Genomic DNA, 18,387 nt, shown 5'->3' with positions numbered 1-18,387 from the left:
CTCTGTAGACCAGGCTGGCCTCGAACTCAGAAATTCACCTGCCTCTGCCTCCCGAGTGCTGGGATTAAAGGCGTGCGCCACCACGCCCGGCCTGGGCAACTTCTTAATATATGTTTTATTCTTAAGGAAACAGAGGATTGGTGGGTAAAGCAACTTGCCTAAACCCACACACACCTTTCACCAGTAGGTCGTGTTTTTCTATGACCTGTTTCAAAGTCTGAGTTACAGATTCTTAATTTATATCTTTTAAAAACAGGCTCTCACCATGTAGACTGGGCTGGCCTTGAACTCACAGAATCAGCCTGCTTCTGCTTCCTGAGTGCTGGCAGTAAAGGTATGCCACACCACAACTGTGAGTTGTAGATTTTGAAGAGTACTGTGATGTCCTTATTACATCATTTCAGAGATATTCCTTGTACTATAGTATTCTTTATATTATAATATTCATTGTATTACTGTAGTATAGTATTATAGTATTCTATGAACTATAGTATTTCTAGTACTACAGTATTCCTTGTACTATGGTATTTCTTGTATTATAGTATTCCTTTTATTATAGGAATACTATATTCTGTGTACTATATAGTATTATAGTACTTCTGGACCCACTATTGATCAATCTTGACCACTTGATCCAGACAGTACAGGTTTATCTACTGAACACTTCCACCTTTCCATATTTTGTTAGAGGCCAGTCACTAAGTTCTCCTGCTGAACTTTGGACTTCCTACTTAATTATCGAGTTGTGCATTCTTCACAGGTTATTATCAAGCATAAAAGAGTCTTTGTATAAATGGCCAGGCTGAGAATTATAAATTTAACTTACATTAATGATGTTGGGGGATGGGGAGTATGAATTACCTATTTTTATTACAGTTACTTATTGGGGACTTTTTATGTGTATTTGTGGTGTGTGTGGCAGGATTGGGGGTGCACGTGCCACAACACTCACATGGAGGTCAGAAGGCAACTTAGAGAAGGTGGGTCTCTTTCCACTTGTGTGAGCGAGTACTGAGGATGGGACTCCAGCTGTCAGCCTTGGCAGCAAGTGAGTTCACCCAAGGAGCCATCTTGCTGGCCCACGAATCGCTTGGATTTCTGTCTTTGCTTTACACCCAGTGTAAACTTGGAGAATGGCCCTTTGATTGTTTTATGCAGGATCTCCTTAAGTAGAGCATACTGGCCTCAAACTGTCAACTCTCCTGCTTCTGCCTCGGAAGTACGGATTACAGGATTACAGGCATGACCTGCCATGTAGCTGAAGCTCGGCATCCTACTGGCATGCAAGGAGTCAGTCAAAGAAGCAGAGCCGTGGAGACAGCTTGCTTGGAAAAGCATTGATGGCATTGAAGGATGTGGCTCAAGGGGTCAGGATCTGAGAGGTGGTGAGGACAGAGAAAAGCAGAGCACTCAGGAAGGACGGGGAGAGCACAGGATGTGTGGAGCCCACATGTCCTGAACTTGACGGATTGGGATATCTGGATTTTGTCTCTGACCTGTACCATCGAGAAGGTACAATTGTAGCTACTAGATTTCAGTGTACATGACTTAAAGCATCTTAGACTTTTATAGAAGCTAAAGAAAATAATCCAGCTACAGCTAGCTGGGTTTAACTTAGCTGCTCCTTGCTCTTGACGATGTCTGAAGGGCGGTCAGGGGTTTCAAGAGGCTCAGGAGCTCTTCTGGACAAAGACAATGACGTCTTGTTATATTAGCTTAAGGGTAGATTTTCATCAGTTTCTACATGTCTTTTTTTTTTTTTTTAATAACTTAGAGAAGTCTAGGAGACGTACCGTTTATATAGTATATGTTGTGTATACTGTATGCTGTGTATGCTGTGTATACTGTGTATGCTGTGTATACTGTATATGCTGTATGCTGGGTATGCTCTGTATGCTGTGTATGCTCTGTATGCTGTGTACGCTCTGTATACTGTGTATGCTGTATGCTGGGATGCTCTGTATGCTGTGTACACTCTGTATGCTGTGTACGCTCTGTATACTGTGTATGCTCTGTATACTGTATATACTGTATGCTGGGTATGCTCTGTATGCTGTGTACGCTCTGTATGCTGTGTATGCTCTGTATGCGGTGTACGCTCTGTATGCTGTATATACTGTATGCTGGGTATGCTTTGTATACTATGTGTGCCGTGTACATTGTGTATGTTATGTATGCTGTGTATATTGTATATAGTGTATGTACTGTGTATACTGTGTATACTGTATTCTATGTCTGTTGTATATATTATATGCTGTGTGTACTATGTATACTGTATACATTGTGTATACTGTTTATATTGTATATGTTATATATACTGTGACTTTATTTTGTGCCATTGTTCTCCTTAAATAGGATATCTGAATTTCAGGAGCAGCTAGAGAAAATGCAGTTTCATCATTTCTGACTGAGTAATGGCTTTCTTCCAGTGGCTGAATTTCCAGATGCACTGGCCGGGCACAGTAATAGGCTTACAGAATTAACTGTTGCTGGTTTCATACAACTTCCCTTTTCTGCAGCTAGAGATGAGATTTTGATCCTAGGAGCTTCAGAGTATCTTTTCTCTCAGGAACTCTGGAAACTTACAGCTCTTATAATGTATCTTGGCTCTCACATCAGGAGCTTTAAAGTCGATCATTTCAGTGGGACTCAGAAAACCAATTTGGAGTTTCCCAAGGTGAAGGCTGTCTTAGGGTTCTAATTTCTTGTGTGTGTGTGTGTGTGTGTGTGTGTGTGTGTGTGTGTTTTGTTTTTTGTTTTCTTTTTTTGAGACAGGATTTCTCTGTGTAGCCCTGGCTGTCCTGGAACTCACTCTGTAGACCAGGCTGACGTTGAACTCAGAAATCCGCCTGCCTCTGCCTCCCAAGTGCTGGGATTAAAGGCGTGCACCACCACTGCCTAGCCTTTGTGTGTTTTTGAAATGGAGATGGAGAATATTTTGGTTCCACTGCCTTTGTTAGTAATTGGACAAAAAGAAATGTCTCTGTTTTTAAAAAGCTGGAAACTAGCACTTTCAAATGTTTCTTTGGAGAAAGTGTGTATGTATGTGTGTGTGTGTGCGCGCGCGCGCGCGCGCGCGTGTGATTTTTGTTTGTTTGTTTGTTTGTTTTTCTAGACAGGGTTTCTCTGTGCAGTCCTGGCTGTCCTGGAACTCACTCTGTAGACCAGGCTGACCTCGAACTCAGAAATCTGCCTGCCTCTGCCTCCCCCGAGTGCTGGGATTAAAGGCATGCGCCACCACTGCCCGACGCGTGTGTGATTTTTATATCCTGTCTCAGATAGCCCTGGTGCTTGCCTCTCTGAGCATAGGCTTCATGCACAGTGTCAGGCGTTTCAGCCTCTTTGGAAGCAGACTTCTGTTTGTGAGCTGTGTTACTGTGAGTCTCCTGCTGAGAGTCAGGAAGTGTGTGTGGAGGAAGGGCAGTCTGTCCGAAAGCAGTGGTTCCAACCATTACTCAGTATTCACCAGTCCCTGGAAGGAAGAGACGACTGGGTCTGCTTTCCGTGGTTCACCTCCACCTGAAGTTAGTTGCTCTTAGTCAAGAAGCTCTTGTAATTAAAAGCAGCCCATCTTCTGCAGGGCAGTCTTTAGAGCCGAGGGAGGACCAGGTAGTGCTTTAGTCTGCTGAGAATGGAGGTGTCTTCTCATAGGGACCTGAATGCAGTGAGTTACGTCATCACCTAAGCAGTCCACTTAGCTGAGTAGAGTCAGGGCAGTGCTGAGTGAAAATGCAAACCCAAGAAGAAAGAAGTCGCACTGGATGTCACTAAGCACGACACACAGGATTTTATGTTTGCCCGCTCTGAGATTGGCTGTTTTCACATTCTGGTTACCTATTATGCTTACAGAGAATTGCTTAATTGGATAATTGCTTAATTAAGTATTTTGGAAAAAGTCAACATTAGGAGTGATGTCATATGGCCATGACATTGGTCCTGTCCTTACTGTGAGGAGACCTTGCAATGTAATTAGTAGACTAATAGAGATTGCTTTCTGGGTGAATTTCTTTGGTAGCCAAATCTAAATAGCATTTTTGTGCTCAAAGTCATTCTGTGACACTTGGTCAGGGTCACCTTCATAGTTTGGGGTGAAAAAGTTTTTGCATCTTGTTGCTTTGGTGACCACATCTTCTTAAATTGCTGATCAGCCCCTTAGTATGGTGGGAAATGAGGGGAAAGGGGTTGCCTGCAGCTGACACAGAGCAGTTATTCTGCTCTGCAGCAGGCACGTAGTTATCTCAAGGATATGGCTGCTCATAGCAGTCTGTATTCTCACCCAAGTTTTCAAGTGGAGACTAAACTGTTCTCCTCTGAGAAGCTCCCGGGAGGAAATTCTAAAGCCTCGATAGTCTAAGGCAGTCCCTGGAAAGCTTCCCCGTTTGCAGCCAAGAGATTAGAAATAGTGAACGAGCAGAGGAGAATCAGGCGTCAAATAAAAGTGGAGCGTGAGTTTTAAAAATTATTTAATTTATTGAAAATAGTACACTGTAAAGGGCAGAACACAGTAGCAAACACACTGCTGTCTTTTTTTTCCCCCCTCTCGAGATGGGTCTGATATAGCCCAGGTTGGCCCTAAGACTACTGTGTAGCCTTGAACTCCTGATCCTCCTGCCTCCATCTCTCAAGTGCTGGGATTACAGGAGCATTCCACCAAGCTGGGCTGTAGCATACTGGGTTTTGTTTGTTAGTTTGTTTCCAAGACAAGGTCTCACTATGTCTTCCTGGCTGTCCTGGAACTCACTCTGTAGACCTCAAACTCAGAAGTCCGTGCGCCTCTGCCTCCCAGGTGCTGAGATTAAAGGCATGCGCCCCCACGCCCCGCTCACATGTTGTAAGTGTGGATTCCAGGTGATGTTCTGATCACCACTACAGAATTCCTTAAACGTTTCTGTATGTTCACAGTTTTTGATTATGTGAGGCTGGGAGGTAATATCAAATCTGAGTAAGAAGGATATTAGTGGGGAAAATGAAATTTAAAGATTTTAACAGCTTCCTGGCTTTAATAACTTCTGCTTATACAAGATGTTAACGGAGTAGTTGATGCTTCTAGAAACGAGCAAAAGAAAGTTTTAAAAAAATGATGAGCTGGGTAACAGTGGCAACATCTTTAATCATAGGGTCCATGAGGCAGAGGCAGGAGGATGACTGTGAGTTCAAAGCCAGCCTGGCCTGCAGAGCAGTTTCTAGAACAGCCAGGGCTACACAGAGAAACACTGTTGAAAGGAAGGGGAGAAGGAAGGAAGCAAGGAAGGAAGGGGATGTGATGACACAATATCCTTTAATCCTAGTTGGGGGGGGGGGTAGCCACAGGCAAAGCTCTGTGAGTTTGAGGCTGACTAGGGCTACATAATGAGTTTTGGAATAGCCATGGCTACATAGTGAGCTCCAGGACAGCCAAGGACAGCCAAGGCTACATAGTGAGATCTACCACCTCCCTGCCAAAAACAGAAAACAACAAAGCAGGAAAACTACATGCAAACAAACAGTGAAGGGGAGACTGTCTCAAACAGATGAAAAGGAAGGGAAAGAAAGGAAAACAGCTAAGTGTAAACTGAATGATTGTGTCTTTGCAAAAATACTTCTAACTCCAATAACCCCGTGTAAAAAAGCCACAACCCAATTATTAACAATTACAAGCTATACGCCTAGACTGGGCAGATCTACCACTTCACTAATCTATTCCCCAGCTATGAGATCCCTTGTTACTTGCCGCTTCTCCAAGCCACGTGGTTCTGTTCCATCTTCCTTCCACCTTCTCTTCCTCCATCCTTCTCTCTCTGTCCCTCGGTCTCTCTGACCTACAGTCCCACCTTTCCCTTCCACTGTCCAGTCATAGGCTCTAGTCTTTATTGACCAGTTAGATTGGGGGAGAGGGGAGATTCACATGCAATCACCTGAGTACGTGATCCACTCCTGTCAGGGCGGCCCCTCTTGAGGAAGCAAAATTATCAGAATACAAACAGTGCCAGGGCAACCCACAACAGCCCTCACTGCTATGTCCTGACCCCTCTGCTGCCCTTTATCTCTAGAGTTGTTCAAAGTGATCATTCTCTGCCTGCCTGCCGTCCTTCCTTCCTTCCTTCCTCCCTTCCTTCCTTTCTTCCTCTTTTGTTAGACAGTAGGGATTGAACTGAAATTCTCTGTTTCAATTGGAATACAAACTTGTTCAGCCATGTATATTTCATTATCTTTTATTATTTATTTTTATTATTTTATGAGTGTTTTGTCTGCATGTGTATGTGCACCGCAGATGCCAGAAGAGCATGCCAGATACCCTGGGACTGGAATTACAGTTGATTCTGAAACATCATGTGGGTGCTGGGAATCGAACCCAGGTCCTCTTCAAGAGGAACAAGTATTCTTAACCTCTGAACACTGCCCCTCTACTGCCCCTCCTTTTCATGATGTTGACCTGTTCCCATGGTGGCCACAAAATGTGGATGGTTTCTACTAAGTGGAGAAAGGCCAGAGCATTCCGATCAATGAAGTGAGTCAGAGGGGAAGAAAGCCAAGCCTGCACACTTAAGTTTCTGTGAGGGTCTGCAGGTGCCGCCCCAGCTCACTCTGTTCACACCGTGTGTGTGTGTGTGTGTGTGTGTGTGTGTGTGTGTGTGAGAGAGAGAGAGAGAGAGAGAGAGAGAGAGAGAGAGAGAGAGCAGGAAGTCAGGAGCTGCTGTTTTCTTCTGGGGCTGGAGAAAAGCCCATCCTCTGGCAGCACTTGCTGCTCTCCCACAGGACCTGAGTTTGATTCCTAGCACTCCTGTTAGATGGCTCACAGTATCTGCAGCTCCAGCTCACGGGGTCACGGACCCTTCTGGCTCCCAAGGACAACCTCCACATACACACAAATAAAACTTAAAGGAAAACTATTTATTTAAGTGAATTGTTTATTTTTACGAATGAATTGTAGTCTTTCTTTATAGAAAACTGGGACTTTACGGGACAACCAGTACTTTACAAATGGAGTCAAATGCTGGTATGACTTGGTTCTGCGGACTCAGACTTCCTGTATAGCCAAGGCGAACCTTGAACTCTTATCCTCCTGCCTCCACCTCTGAAATCCTGAGACTAGAAGCACGTGCCACTGTACCCAGCCTGTTTTGTTCTTACCTAACTTGTTCTGTGAACATATTTTCTATGACAGAAATGATTTTTTCCTTCAGCTTTGAGTAAAGTTAACAAATTATTTAAAATAAGCACGATAAAACCAAGGTTCAGCGTGTGCTGTCATTTACATTTGTAAGCACAGGCATTGCTCACAGGTTCAGATGAGCGCCTAAACCAGCAGTTCCGTCCCTGGGCACCAGGTGGCACTCTCCTGATGAGCCAGAGTCTTGCTTGCAGTGTGGAGCCTTGATTAGCAGGCCCCTGGTGGATCTCAGTCATTTCTCAGATTGAGTTTGCTTGGCTCCTTGCTCGTTTCTCTGCCAGGTTCAGTGCTCAGACGTAGTTCGGGTGCCAAGCAAATGGGTGAATGTCTTCGTTCTCCCGCCAGTAACACATCTTTGTGCGTTGTGGGCAAGCCACGATGTTCTCCAGCATCGGCAAGCCTAGCATCTGAGATGTTGTCTTCTGCACTTTCCGTTGGATCTCAAAGACCTTGCCGTGCTGTGCTCTAAAAAAGCCGTTCTCAGCGGAGACCTCCGGTGTTCCTGTAAAAGTGTGGAAGCTCGGGCCATGTGCTGCTGTCTAAGCAGAGAGGTGATCTCTGCAGTGGCCCAGCCAGCTTCCAGAACCTGCGTGGAGCTCGGTGCTGTTTGAAAGGACTTCATCTTTCCCACTTCCTTGTCCGCTCCAACCGTGCTTCTACTTTCTGTTCCTTGGCCTTGGGACCTTCTGAGCCTTGGCCTTGGGACCTTCTGAGTATCACCTACCTTCTTCCTTTTTATGCTATCAGGAACTGAATCTAAACGTTGTACACGCTAGGCAAATGTCCTCTCTGAGTTGTTCCCCTAGCCTAATCTTGACTTTTATCTGCCAGAGGAGGTTGTTAACATGGACATTCTGCACTTGCTCAGTCAGCCGTCGGATTTTGAGCTTCTCTTCTGTGCTGGTCTCTCCTCCAGGAGCTCACAGGCTGCTGGGAGAGGTTACTTGCTTCATCTTAGAATAGGAAGTATGAGTATATGGCCTAGGGCTAGAAGGCAGCTAAAGCTGGACAACATACGTGCCATAATTAATGCCACAGAGCTGCGTGCAGAGATGTAGTTCACATGTAAATGTCACGTTGTATATATTTTACCATAATTTAAAAATTAAAGTAGCCGGGTGTGGTGGCGCACGCCTTTAATCCCAGCACTCAGGAGGTAGAGGCAGGCAGATTTCTGAGTTCGAGGCCAGCCTGGTCTACAGAGTGAGTTCCAGGACAGCCAGGGCTATACAGAGAAACCCTGACTTGAAAAACCAAAAAATAAATAAATATTTTTAAAAAAGTAAAGTAAAGCAGGGGTGGGGAGATGGCCCGGGTGGTGAGGTGCTGAGGGATGGGGAGACGGCCCGGGTGGTGAGGTGCTGAGGGGTGGGGAGATGGCCTGGGTGGTGAGGTGCTGAGGGCCTGAGTTTGCTCCCAGGAATCCACAGAAAAAGCTGGGCGCAGCGGCACATACTTGGAATCCCAGTGGTGGGGGTGAGAACAGGTAGATGTCCAGGGCTCACTGTCTAGCCTCACTAGTCAAGGTGAGACCCTGTCTCAAGCAAGTGTGGATGGTTCCTGGATTAAGAACTGAAGGTGTGCCGGGCAGTGGTGGCATNNGCCTTTAATCCCAGCACTTGGGAGGCAGAGGCAGGCNGATTTCTGAGTTCGAGGCCAGCCTGGTCTACAGAGTGAGTTCCAGGACAGCCAGGGCTACACAGAGAAACCCTGTCTCAACCCCCCCCCCAAAAAAAAGGTGTTCCTTCGACTCTACTGCATGCATATACATATATGCAAACACACATACACATATGAACATATTCATACACACACAAGTGGGAGAAGAATGCATACAAAGGATGTATGGCACATAGGAGGGACTCAGAAGTGCTTACGTGTATTCCCTTTTTGTTACAGGTTTGTCTACATTTGATCCCACCACAAGGATTTGCTTTTATCAACATTTTCTGTTTAAAAAGTTAGATTGAGGGGGCTGGCAAGATGGCTCAGCGGGTAAGAGCACTGACTGCTCTTCCAAAGGTCCTGAGTTCAAATCCCAGCGACCACATGGTGGCTCACAATCACCTGTAATGAAATCTGATGCCCTCCTCTGGTGTGTCTGAAGACAGTTTAAGTGTACTTACTTATAATAATAAATAAATCTTCGGGCTGGAGTGAGCAGGGACTAAACGAGTGGGGTTGACCAAGCGAGCAGGGGTCCTAAATTCAATCTCAACATCTACATGAAGGCCCACAACTATCTATACAGCTACAGTATACTCATATACATAAATAGATAAATCTTTAAAAAAAAGTTAGATTGAGGGTGCCTGAGCCTCATTTCCTTATCCTGTATTTAGGCACCCTTCCTAAATCCATTAAGATTTTACTACCTAAAGCCGGGTGGTGGTGGCGCATGCCTTTACTCCTAGGCAGCGTTTGAGGCCAGCCTGGTTTACAGAGGAACTTCACAGACAGCCAAAGCTACACAGAGAAACTTTATCTCAAAAAACACAAACTCTTTTTTTTTTTTTTTTTTTTTTTTTTTTTAAATTACAAGTCAGGTGGTGGTAGTTCAATCCTGGGAGGCAGAGAGAGGGGGAATCTATGTGAGTTCAAGACCAGCATGGGCTACATAGAGAGACCCGTGTCTCAAAAAATCAAAATAAATAAGGGTTCATAAGGGTCTTTCTGTTCCCAGAGGAGAATAGGAGCACTGCCCTCACAAACCAAGTGGCCGCTGTGCTGCCCTGGAGAACGCTGACCCCAAAGTCATTTACTTTGGCTTTGGAGCAGATTTAGAGTATGTGTCAGATTTTTCTGCCTAATTACTTTTTGCTTAAGCTTATTTTAAGATGGTTTTAAATTCTTTTAGTACTGCAGCCTAGGAAGTAGGGGGTGAAGAAATGGGCGTCAGGTGAGAGCTGGCCTGGAATTCCCGTTCCCCCCGGTTAAAGCCTCCTGGCCCGCTGCTCGCCGAGCATTAATGGCTTAAGAATACGCTTACTCTTTGATCCGGTAATTCCACTCCTAGGAATTTTTCTCAAAGAAACAAGCAAACGTGCAGAACGCAAGGACAAGGGCATCTACAACACACATCAGCAAAAAGGAAAGCCAACCGCCTAATAAAGTGTGCGGTCATCTCTACATGGTGTCAACATAAAGGACTTTGGAGCTGTTTGCCATATCTTTAAAATGACTGAGACATCGTTCAGTCATTCACACAGTGAGAGCCCAGTGAGGGAGGGCAGAGTACATAACGCAGAAACCGCTTCCATTCATTTTGATATTGTGTGGTAAAATCGTGACTGAGCTTGTGTCTTTTGTTTGTAAAGTTTTCTGCTTGAGCATATCATGATGTGTCATTAGAAATCATGTATGTATGTATGTGTGTATGTATGTATGTATACACACACACCTGCCGCTTTTGTCGCTGCCTGTGATGGCTCATGTTATTACCCCAGCACTCAGGAGGATGAGAGGCAGGAGGAGCAGGAGCTGAAGGCTTGTCCTGGGCTATGTAAGTAAGACACTGTCGCAAAGAACAACAGAAAGTAGAGGCCAGAAAGATTACTCATCAGGGAAAGATGTCTGATGAGTGCAGATTCCTGGGACCTACGTGGTGGGAGGAAAGAACTGACCCTTGCAGGTTGTCTTCTGACCTCCACACGCTTGCTTTGTGCCTAACACAAAATAAGTCAAATGTAATAAAAGATTGAAAACAAAAATTAAGACAAGTGTTGGTGTGGTTGTGCACACCTCTAGGCCCAACACTTGGGAGGCAGAGGCAGGCAGATCTCTGAATTTGAGGCCAGCCTGGTCTACAGAGTGAGTTCCAGGACAGCCAGGGCTACACAGAGAAACCCTGTTTCAAAAAAAACCCAAAAATTAAATAAGTAAAAGGTTGCAGGCCAGGCATTGTGGTTCATGCTGTACTCTAAGCTAGACAGGAGGCTGAGGCGAGAGAACGGGGTGTACAAGGCCAGCCCAGGCTACAAAGGCAAAAGAATAAGTAAGTCACTGTTTCAAACAAAACACCTAGAAAGTAAAAGGTTCGTATGTAATGCCTATGAAGTGTTTTATGCCAGGGCAGGAGGTAAGTGTTCACTCACAGGTTCCTAAGTGTCTGCAATGTATTAGGATCACATTCACCCCACTCTCCTTCCTACTGAACCCCCTTTTCCTTCTGCCTACAGCCCTCCTCCCCCTCTCCACGGGTCACTGAGTTAACTTGTGTCAACATGGCGGCGGGTACTTACTGCAGCACGGGCAGCTAACCAGCGGCCTCTTTGCTAAAGAAAAACATTCCTCCTGCTAGCTTTCTTTTTCTGAATGGGTCTTTCTTTGTAAGTCCTTTGTAGTCCTGGCTATCCTGGGTTCAGGATGTAGAGCAGGCTGGCCTCGAACTCACTGAGATCCTCCTGCCTCTGCCTCTTGTGTTGGGACTAACGGTGTGTGCCATTATGCCTGGTCCCCGTTTTCTTGATGAGTGAAGTCTTACAGACTAACCTAGCCTGGAACTTACATTTGCCTTAATCTTCAGCTTCTGATTCTTCTGCCTTCCCTGTAGAGGTGCTACAGAAGGGTTTGTCTGTCTCATGAATGTGTATGCTCTGTCTGCATGTACACCTGCATGCTGGAAGAGGCATCATATGGCAGTCCAGATGGCTGTGAGCCACCCTGTGGGTTCTGGAGATTGAACTTGGGACCTGTGGAAGAGCAGACAGTGTGCCTGACCACTGAGCCATCTCTCCAGCCTCTCCAACTGAATATTTAAAGTTATACTGTTCTACTCTTTGATTTAGTAATTCAATGGGTCCACTTTTAAACATTTAAGAATGTTTCTTTTCTTTTCTTTCTTTCTTTCTTTCTCTCTTTTTTTCTTTTTCTTTCTTTCTTTCTTTCTTTCTTTCTTTCTTTCTTTCTTTCTTTCTTTTTTTTTTTTTTTTTGAGACAGGGTCTCACTATGTTGCCCTCAGTAGTCTGAAACTCACTATGTAGACCAGGCTGGCCTCTAACTCAGAGATCTGCTTGTCTCTGGCTCCCAAGTGCTAGGATTAAAGATGTATGCTACCACATCTAGTTTGAATCTTTTTTTCTGCTTTGAGGCAGGATTTCTCTGTGTAGCTCTGGCTATCCTGGAACTAGCTCTGTAGACCAGGCTGGCCTCAAACTCAGGATCTACCCGCCTCTGTTCCCTGAGTACTTGGATTAAAGGCGTGCCCTTCCACTGCCACACTTCAGTGTGTTTTTTTTTTTAAAGATCTTATTCCAGTATGTGAATTACCAGCAGTCACATTGACAGCATTGAAAGTCAGATGTACTTTACTTTATTAAACTGTTTCCCCGACAAAATAACCACATCCAGTCCATGTGTGTGAAAGCAAAATTAGAACAGGACTCCGAGTCCTGTTTTTCTGCAGCAGCACTGTGCGTGTACAGCCTTGGACTAGAAGACCCACAGTGTGCTGCAAAGCTACAGAGTCCAGTCAGCTTCCTGTGAACAAGTCACAGCCAAGTGACAGTTCCATCAGGGACATTTGGCATATTTGATGGTGGTCCTGTAAGATAACGCTGCCTGAGCCATCTTAGTGTGTATGTACACTCTGTGGTGTTCCAGCGGCGACAGAGTGCCTCTCCACTCTCTAAGAACACATCTGCACCACTGCTTGTTGGTAGATCCTTGAAACACTATTGCCCAGAGAACACAGATACTGAGAATATGTTACACATCCCAGGGAAAGATTCCTGTTTCCCTTTGTCATTGTCTCAGAACTCTGAAACTAGAGATCCTGATGGGAAAAGAAAGTGTGTGAATGATGAAGCCAGCGGGGTGTGTGTGTGTGTGTGTGTGTGTGTAAAAATTATGATGCCAGCACTGTGTGTGTAAATGAGGCTGACCCCGTGGTGCCTGTAGGTTCAGGGTTAACAAACTGCTCCATGTGATCAGCTAAGAGGGTTTGTTCTTTGGTGTTTGCAAGCCTCTGCCCTGCACACTTAATGGAGTTCTCTACTATTCTCAGTTCCTAAATTCTTAGGATAGGGGATGTCTGCCCTGAAGGATAGGGCTTGCAGGTCCTCCCTGTCATCTGTAGTAAAACGCAGAAGCTTTTTGTGGTTAACTTGGCCACAGTGAGTCCTTTAGTGTTTAGAATTTCAACAAGTGTTTTTAGGTTTTGTTTGTTTGTTTTGGTTTTTAAAATTAGTTTTCCAAGTATTGAACACTAACCCCTATAAGCTTCATATGAAGGGGGAAAAGCAGTTAAATCCTGCTTTTTTGACACCCATCTTGTATCCTGGTTTTCCCACACAGCAAGCTTACCTGCTGTGTTAAGAGGCTGCCTCTTCAGTCAGGCGTGTGTCTCCTCTTCCTGCCTCACTGTTTTTCATTTACCCAAGAGCATCTTCCAGCTGGGGACAGCCATGTCTTTATAAATACACTCCTGCTCCCACTTTGTCTCTGACAGTTCCCTTACGCTGCCCCGCCTCCCCAAGAACCTGTGAAGACTCTGAGAAGCCTGATCAACATCCGGAAGGACACGCTGAGACTTGTCAAGTAAGTCTCCAAGGGCACAGGCCAGGTCCCTGGTGCCCTTCTGCTTGTGGGGCAACAGGTACTCCATGGGAGTCAAAGATCAGCTCCTGCCAGCCATGGCCTCCTGCCCGCTCTGAGATGCCAGCTGCCAGCTGCTGCTGATCAGCTCCTAAGATGAGGCCTCATTGGGCTGGGGTGATTTGGAACATGACCATGGGTGCTGCTTTCTACAGGAAGAACTTTCTCCTGCACCGGCATTTTAAATATTCTCTCTATTCTGTGGATCTAAAAACAAAGAACTATTGTTAGAGGAAAGGGAACATTTGCAGACACCCCAACAAGCCTATGTACTAATGAGATGCTTGAATTAGGAGTGTAAAATCCAATTTAAGTTGGTTATGGTGCTGTGCACTTCTGGTCTCAGCAGTCAGGAGGCGAAGGCAGGGCAACAGGATTTGAGGACAGCCTGGGGTTCAGCACAAGACGCGGGAGAGAGACAGAGACGAGGAGAGGGGACCCTGAAGTGGACCAGCTGAGCAGCTGGATGTCTCTAGAAGTGCAGATAGCTATTTGGGTAGAAATTCAGAATGAGTGTATGGAAAACCAAGATTAACAAGGCTGTAGTGAGTGCAGGAGGTTAGGCAGGGAGAGAAACCAAGCATGGCTCACTCTGTGCTGAGCTGGGTGTCTGTCATGTTTATGAAGTCACTGCAAGGAAGGCTCTAGGTGCTGTGCAGGCAGAGTTGTCATTTCCCTACAGTGTGGGGATCGCAGAATCCTGGGGGGGGGGGCAGAGAGGGGGGAGACAAATCGTTCTGTAATAGCAAGTCTTTTTTTTTTTTTTTTTTTGATTTTTTGAGACAGGGTTTCTCTGTGTAGCCCTGGCTGTCCTGGAACTCACTCTGTAGACCAGGCTGGCCTCGAACTCAGAAATCCGCCTGCCTCTACCTCCCGAGTGCTGCCACCAGGTGCCTATGACCGAGAGACCAAGACCCAACAACTGCGCTTGCTATTTAGGAAAGAGGCTAAATGCTCATATGTAAGTCCAGAAGAAGCTGCAGTGTAGAGGAGGAAGGGAAGGAGGAAGCCTGGCTGTTTCTAACCAGTGCACTCAGCCAAGTGATTAAAGCGAAAAGGAACCAAGTTCTGGTATACACACTCAGCCTGTGAGATCCAGTAAGTAATCTAGATGCCCCAGAGAGATGACAAACATGCTAATCACCACACTGAGAAGTACGTCTGTGGGAAGTTGCCAGATCCCATGGAACTGGAGCTACAGACAGTTGTCAACTACCGTGTGGGTGCTAGGAACTGAACCCAGGCCCTCGGCAAGAACAGCCAGTGCTCTTGACTGCTGAGACAACTTTCTAGCCAAAAAGAGTAAATCGTAACATTTTTGACCTATGCCTGCTGGTGGCACACACTTTTAATCCCAGTTCTCAGGAAGCAGTAGCAGGGACTGGAGAGGTGGCTCAGCGGTTAAGAGCACTGACTACTCTTCAAGAGGTCCTGAGTTCAATTCCCAGCAACCACATGGTGGCTCACACCCATCTGTAATGGGATCTGACGCCCTCTTCTGGTGGGTCTGAAGACAGCGACAGGAAGCAGTAGCGGTGCATCTCTGAGTTCAAGGCAAGCCTGATCTATAGAGTGAGTTCCAGAATAGCCGGGGCTATACAGAAAACAGAACAGCAACAAAATCCCAATCCACTGCCCCCAAAGGCTGTCTTTTGGGGTTTCCCAGATGTGCTGAGGAAGTGAAGAGCCACGGAGAAGAGGCAGGCAAAGCTAAGGTCCACTACAACGTCGAGTTCACCTTTGACACAGATGCCCGGGTAGCCATCACCATCTACTACCAGGCCACTGAGGAATTCCAGAATGGCATTGCCAGGTAAGACGGCATAGCAGGTGAGCCGGCCGCCTCCTAGCCTCTGCCCACCCGGGAACAAGCATGCTCTTTCCACAGCCCGGCGGGGTCTGGACCTTGAACTTAAATTTTCTTTTCCAGTCTTTACTCTTTACTGTGGATGTATGGATTAAATAAGGAAGTCTAGTAATAGTACCAGACTAGAGAAAAAAAAGTTAGAAAAAGTGTTTTTCTTCCCTGAGCAAGTGCTGCTGGCTCGAGCAAGCACGGGCGCGAGACAGTGGAACCTGTCGGGCTGTCTGGGCCGAGTTCTAACTTTGGCTCTGCTTCCCCTCCATCCACAGCTACATTCCAAAAGACAACAGCCTGCAGTCAGAGACCGTGCACTACAAGCGAGGGGTGTGCCAGCAGTTCTGCCTGCCCTCCCATACCGTGGACCCCTCCGAATGGGCTGAAGAGGAGGTAAGCTGCCAGGCTCAGCATCTCCTGCCCAGAGGGCCTGTGCCAGCAGCAGACAGCCTGTCCAGATGCTGGGATGCCACGCTCAGCTGTTGTCCCTGGTGGCCCGTTCAGGCCCGTCAACGGACTGCTTAGTTCAAATTAAAACTATACCTATCCTTGTTCGTTTTTCTATTCCAAAGCTAGTCAGTCAGTCGAGGACACTGTGAGAAAGCCATGCTGAAAGGAAAAGGAGCTGCAGGCTAGGGACCAGGATGCAGTGAGGGTTGGGTTGTTTGTTTTCTTAAAAGGAAATAAACAGCCTTCAGTTAAACAGACCTAGACAGTTGCAAGTTTTACAGATGGGTGCAGAGATGAGGTGAACGCTTCTGTGCAGCACCTGCCTCCTGAGGGACTAATGAGCGTGCTCGCACACACAGACACACACAAACTCATGCACATGCACACACAGGCACACGCACACACGCAGTGCATCATCTGCATTTCCCTTTCTTCCCTGCAGCTTGGCTTTGATTTGGACCGTGAGGTCTACCCTCTGGTGGTGCATGCTGTGGTGGATGAAGGGGATGGTAAGGAGACTTCTGGTTTCTTTCATGTGCCCACTCCCCTCTTACAATAGCATCCCACCCTGACCATATACCTCTGCAAGTCTTTCCCTTCCCACCCTGCTCTGAGGGCGGAGTCTATAGCGGTGTTTAGAATACACCCTTGCGGATGGCCACCCAGCACGGCTGCTGTACAGAGCCATGGGTTCTCCAAGAAGCAGGCGTGTGGGAGAGGGCTGCAGCTGTCTTGTTGGCCTTCTTCAGCCATGTGCCTTTTCTTTCAGAGTATTTTGGCCACTGCCACGTGCTTCTGGGCACTTTTGAGAAGGTAGGAACTCGCTGCTTGGCATTTCTTTCTCATGTGGGCCCTCTGCTGAAAGCTCTTCCGTCACATTAGGGCCGCCCTTAGGAAGGTCTAGCTCGGCCACCCCACTGCCATGATCTTCACCGCATGAGTGGGCCTAGCTGGTCACCATTCCACGCTCACTGTAGTCCGAGTCCGCAGAATGCCCGAGCACGTGTGGGGAGAGAAGCAGCAGCCGAGTCCATAGTGCCCCTGCCCGCCCCGGTCCTAACGTCAGGCTTTTATTCCAGCACCCTGACGGGACCTTCTGTGTGAAGCCCCTGAAGCAGAAGCAAGTGGTGAGTGTCTGAGGGCAGCAACTCCTAGGGCTTCCCTCTCCTCTCTTTCTCTTTCTCTTTCCTTGTGATTTTTAAAAAAACTTTAAAAAACTATGCGCTCTTGTTTCTTTCCCCTATTTTTTTCCTTTTAATCAAAGAAGATGTTTGGAAGGGATCACTGTTGTCTGATAGAAGCTGCTTGGGTGGCCCGAAAGAAGCCTGACTTTTAGTGCCTTTATTGTTTTGGAATTGTTGGTGCCTCCCAGGCCACAGTTATCTTGAAAAGGGAAAGAGTAATGTTTGTCTCCTGACATTAGGGTGAAGGAGAGCTCTTTTTACTTAAAATGCCATGATGAGAAACATTTCAAACACAAGGATAAAGTACTGGGCCTGTTTCAGGGCCAATCCGGGCGCTGAGCATAATTTATCCTTGAATTCCTTTTCTGAGATTCAGCTTATTGGCCATCTGCCTCCCAGGAGAATGAGCATCAAGATGTGAGCATGTGGGTTGGAAGGCCCAGCCCCCACCATGTGCCAACATTTTACACTTCTGCAACAGGAGGAGATGTCTTGGAGGGCTAGGGACGAGTGCCGCCAGTGGCATTGGCAGGAGGGGTGGTGGCTCGTGCCTGGAATTTCAGTAGCAGGGAGGCAGAGGCAAGGGGATTACCTGGAGTGCTAGACCAGCTTTAGCTACGGTGAGCTCCAGACCAACTAGGGCTACAAAGTAAGACCCTGTAACTGACAGACAGACAAAGGATGGTTTGAAAAAAGTGGTGACCAAACCACATGTGCTGCTGTACGCCTTTAATTCCAGCACTTGGCAGGCAGAGGCAGGTGGATCTCTGTGAGTCTGAGACCAGCCTGGTCTACAGAACAAGTTCCAGGACAGCCAGGACTACACAGAGAAACCCTGTCTCCAAACACAAAACAAAACAAAAGGGAGGAAGAGAAGGAGGAAGAGGAGGAAGAGGAAGAGAGCCAAGTGTGTGGGGTCACTCTCAGTACTTGGGAATCAGAGACGGTTGGATCCATGAATCTGAGTCTAGCCTGGTCTATAAAGTAAGTTCCAGGACAGCTAGGACTACACAGAGAACCTTGTGTCATAAAACAAAACAAAAAAAGAGGGAGGGGAAGATTTAATTTTTTAAGAGGAGAAAAGAAAAAAAAATTTTTTTGAGACAGGGTTTCTCTGTGTAGCCCTGGCTGTCCTGGAACTCACTCTGTA

At 46.5% G+C, this 18,387-nt stretch overlaps 1 protein-coding gene across 2 annotated transcripts in view; it reads left to right on the top strand.

The window, feature by feature from the left end:
* Rnf157 (ring finger protein 157) overlaps nucleotides 1-18,387 on the top strand; it is a 72,774-nt gene that overhangs the window by 33,000 nt on the left and 21,387 nt on the right. For both annotated transcript variants that reach the window (XM_021212324.2, XM_029546204.1), the window contains exons 3-8: nucleotides 13,600-13,688; nucleotides 15,412-15,558; nucleotides 15,879-15,996; nucleotides 16,496-16,562; nucleotides 16,823-16,866; nucleotides 17,133-17,180. In XM_021212324.2, the coding sequence (XP_021067983.1) occupies nucleotides 13,600-13,688; nucleotides 15,412-15,558; nucleotides 15,879-15,996; nucleotides 16,496-16,562; nucleotides 16,823-16,866; nucleotides 17,133-17,180 (513 nt within the window). The remainder of the gene's footprint in view (nucleotides 1-13,599; nucleotides 13,689-15,411; nucleotides 15,559-15,878; nucleotides 15,997-16,495; nucleotides 16,563-16,822; nucleotides 16,867-17,132; nucleotides 17,181-18,387) is intronic.

This window comes from Mus pahari, chromosome 14 (assembly GCF_900095145.1).
Source record: "Mus pahari chromosome 14, PAHARI_EIJ_v1.1, whole genome shotgun sequence".
Classification (NCBI taxonomy): domain Eukaryota; kingdom Metazoa; phylum Chordata; class Mammalia; order Rodentia; family Muridae; genus Mus; species Mus pahari.
The sequence above is the reverse complement of the archived record's forward strand: the minus strand, read 5'-3'. Positions and strand labels throughout refer to the sequence as shown.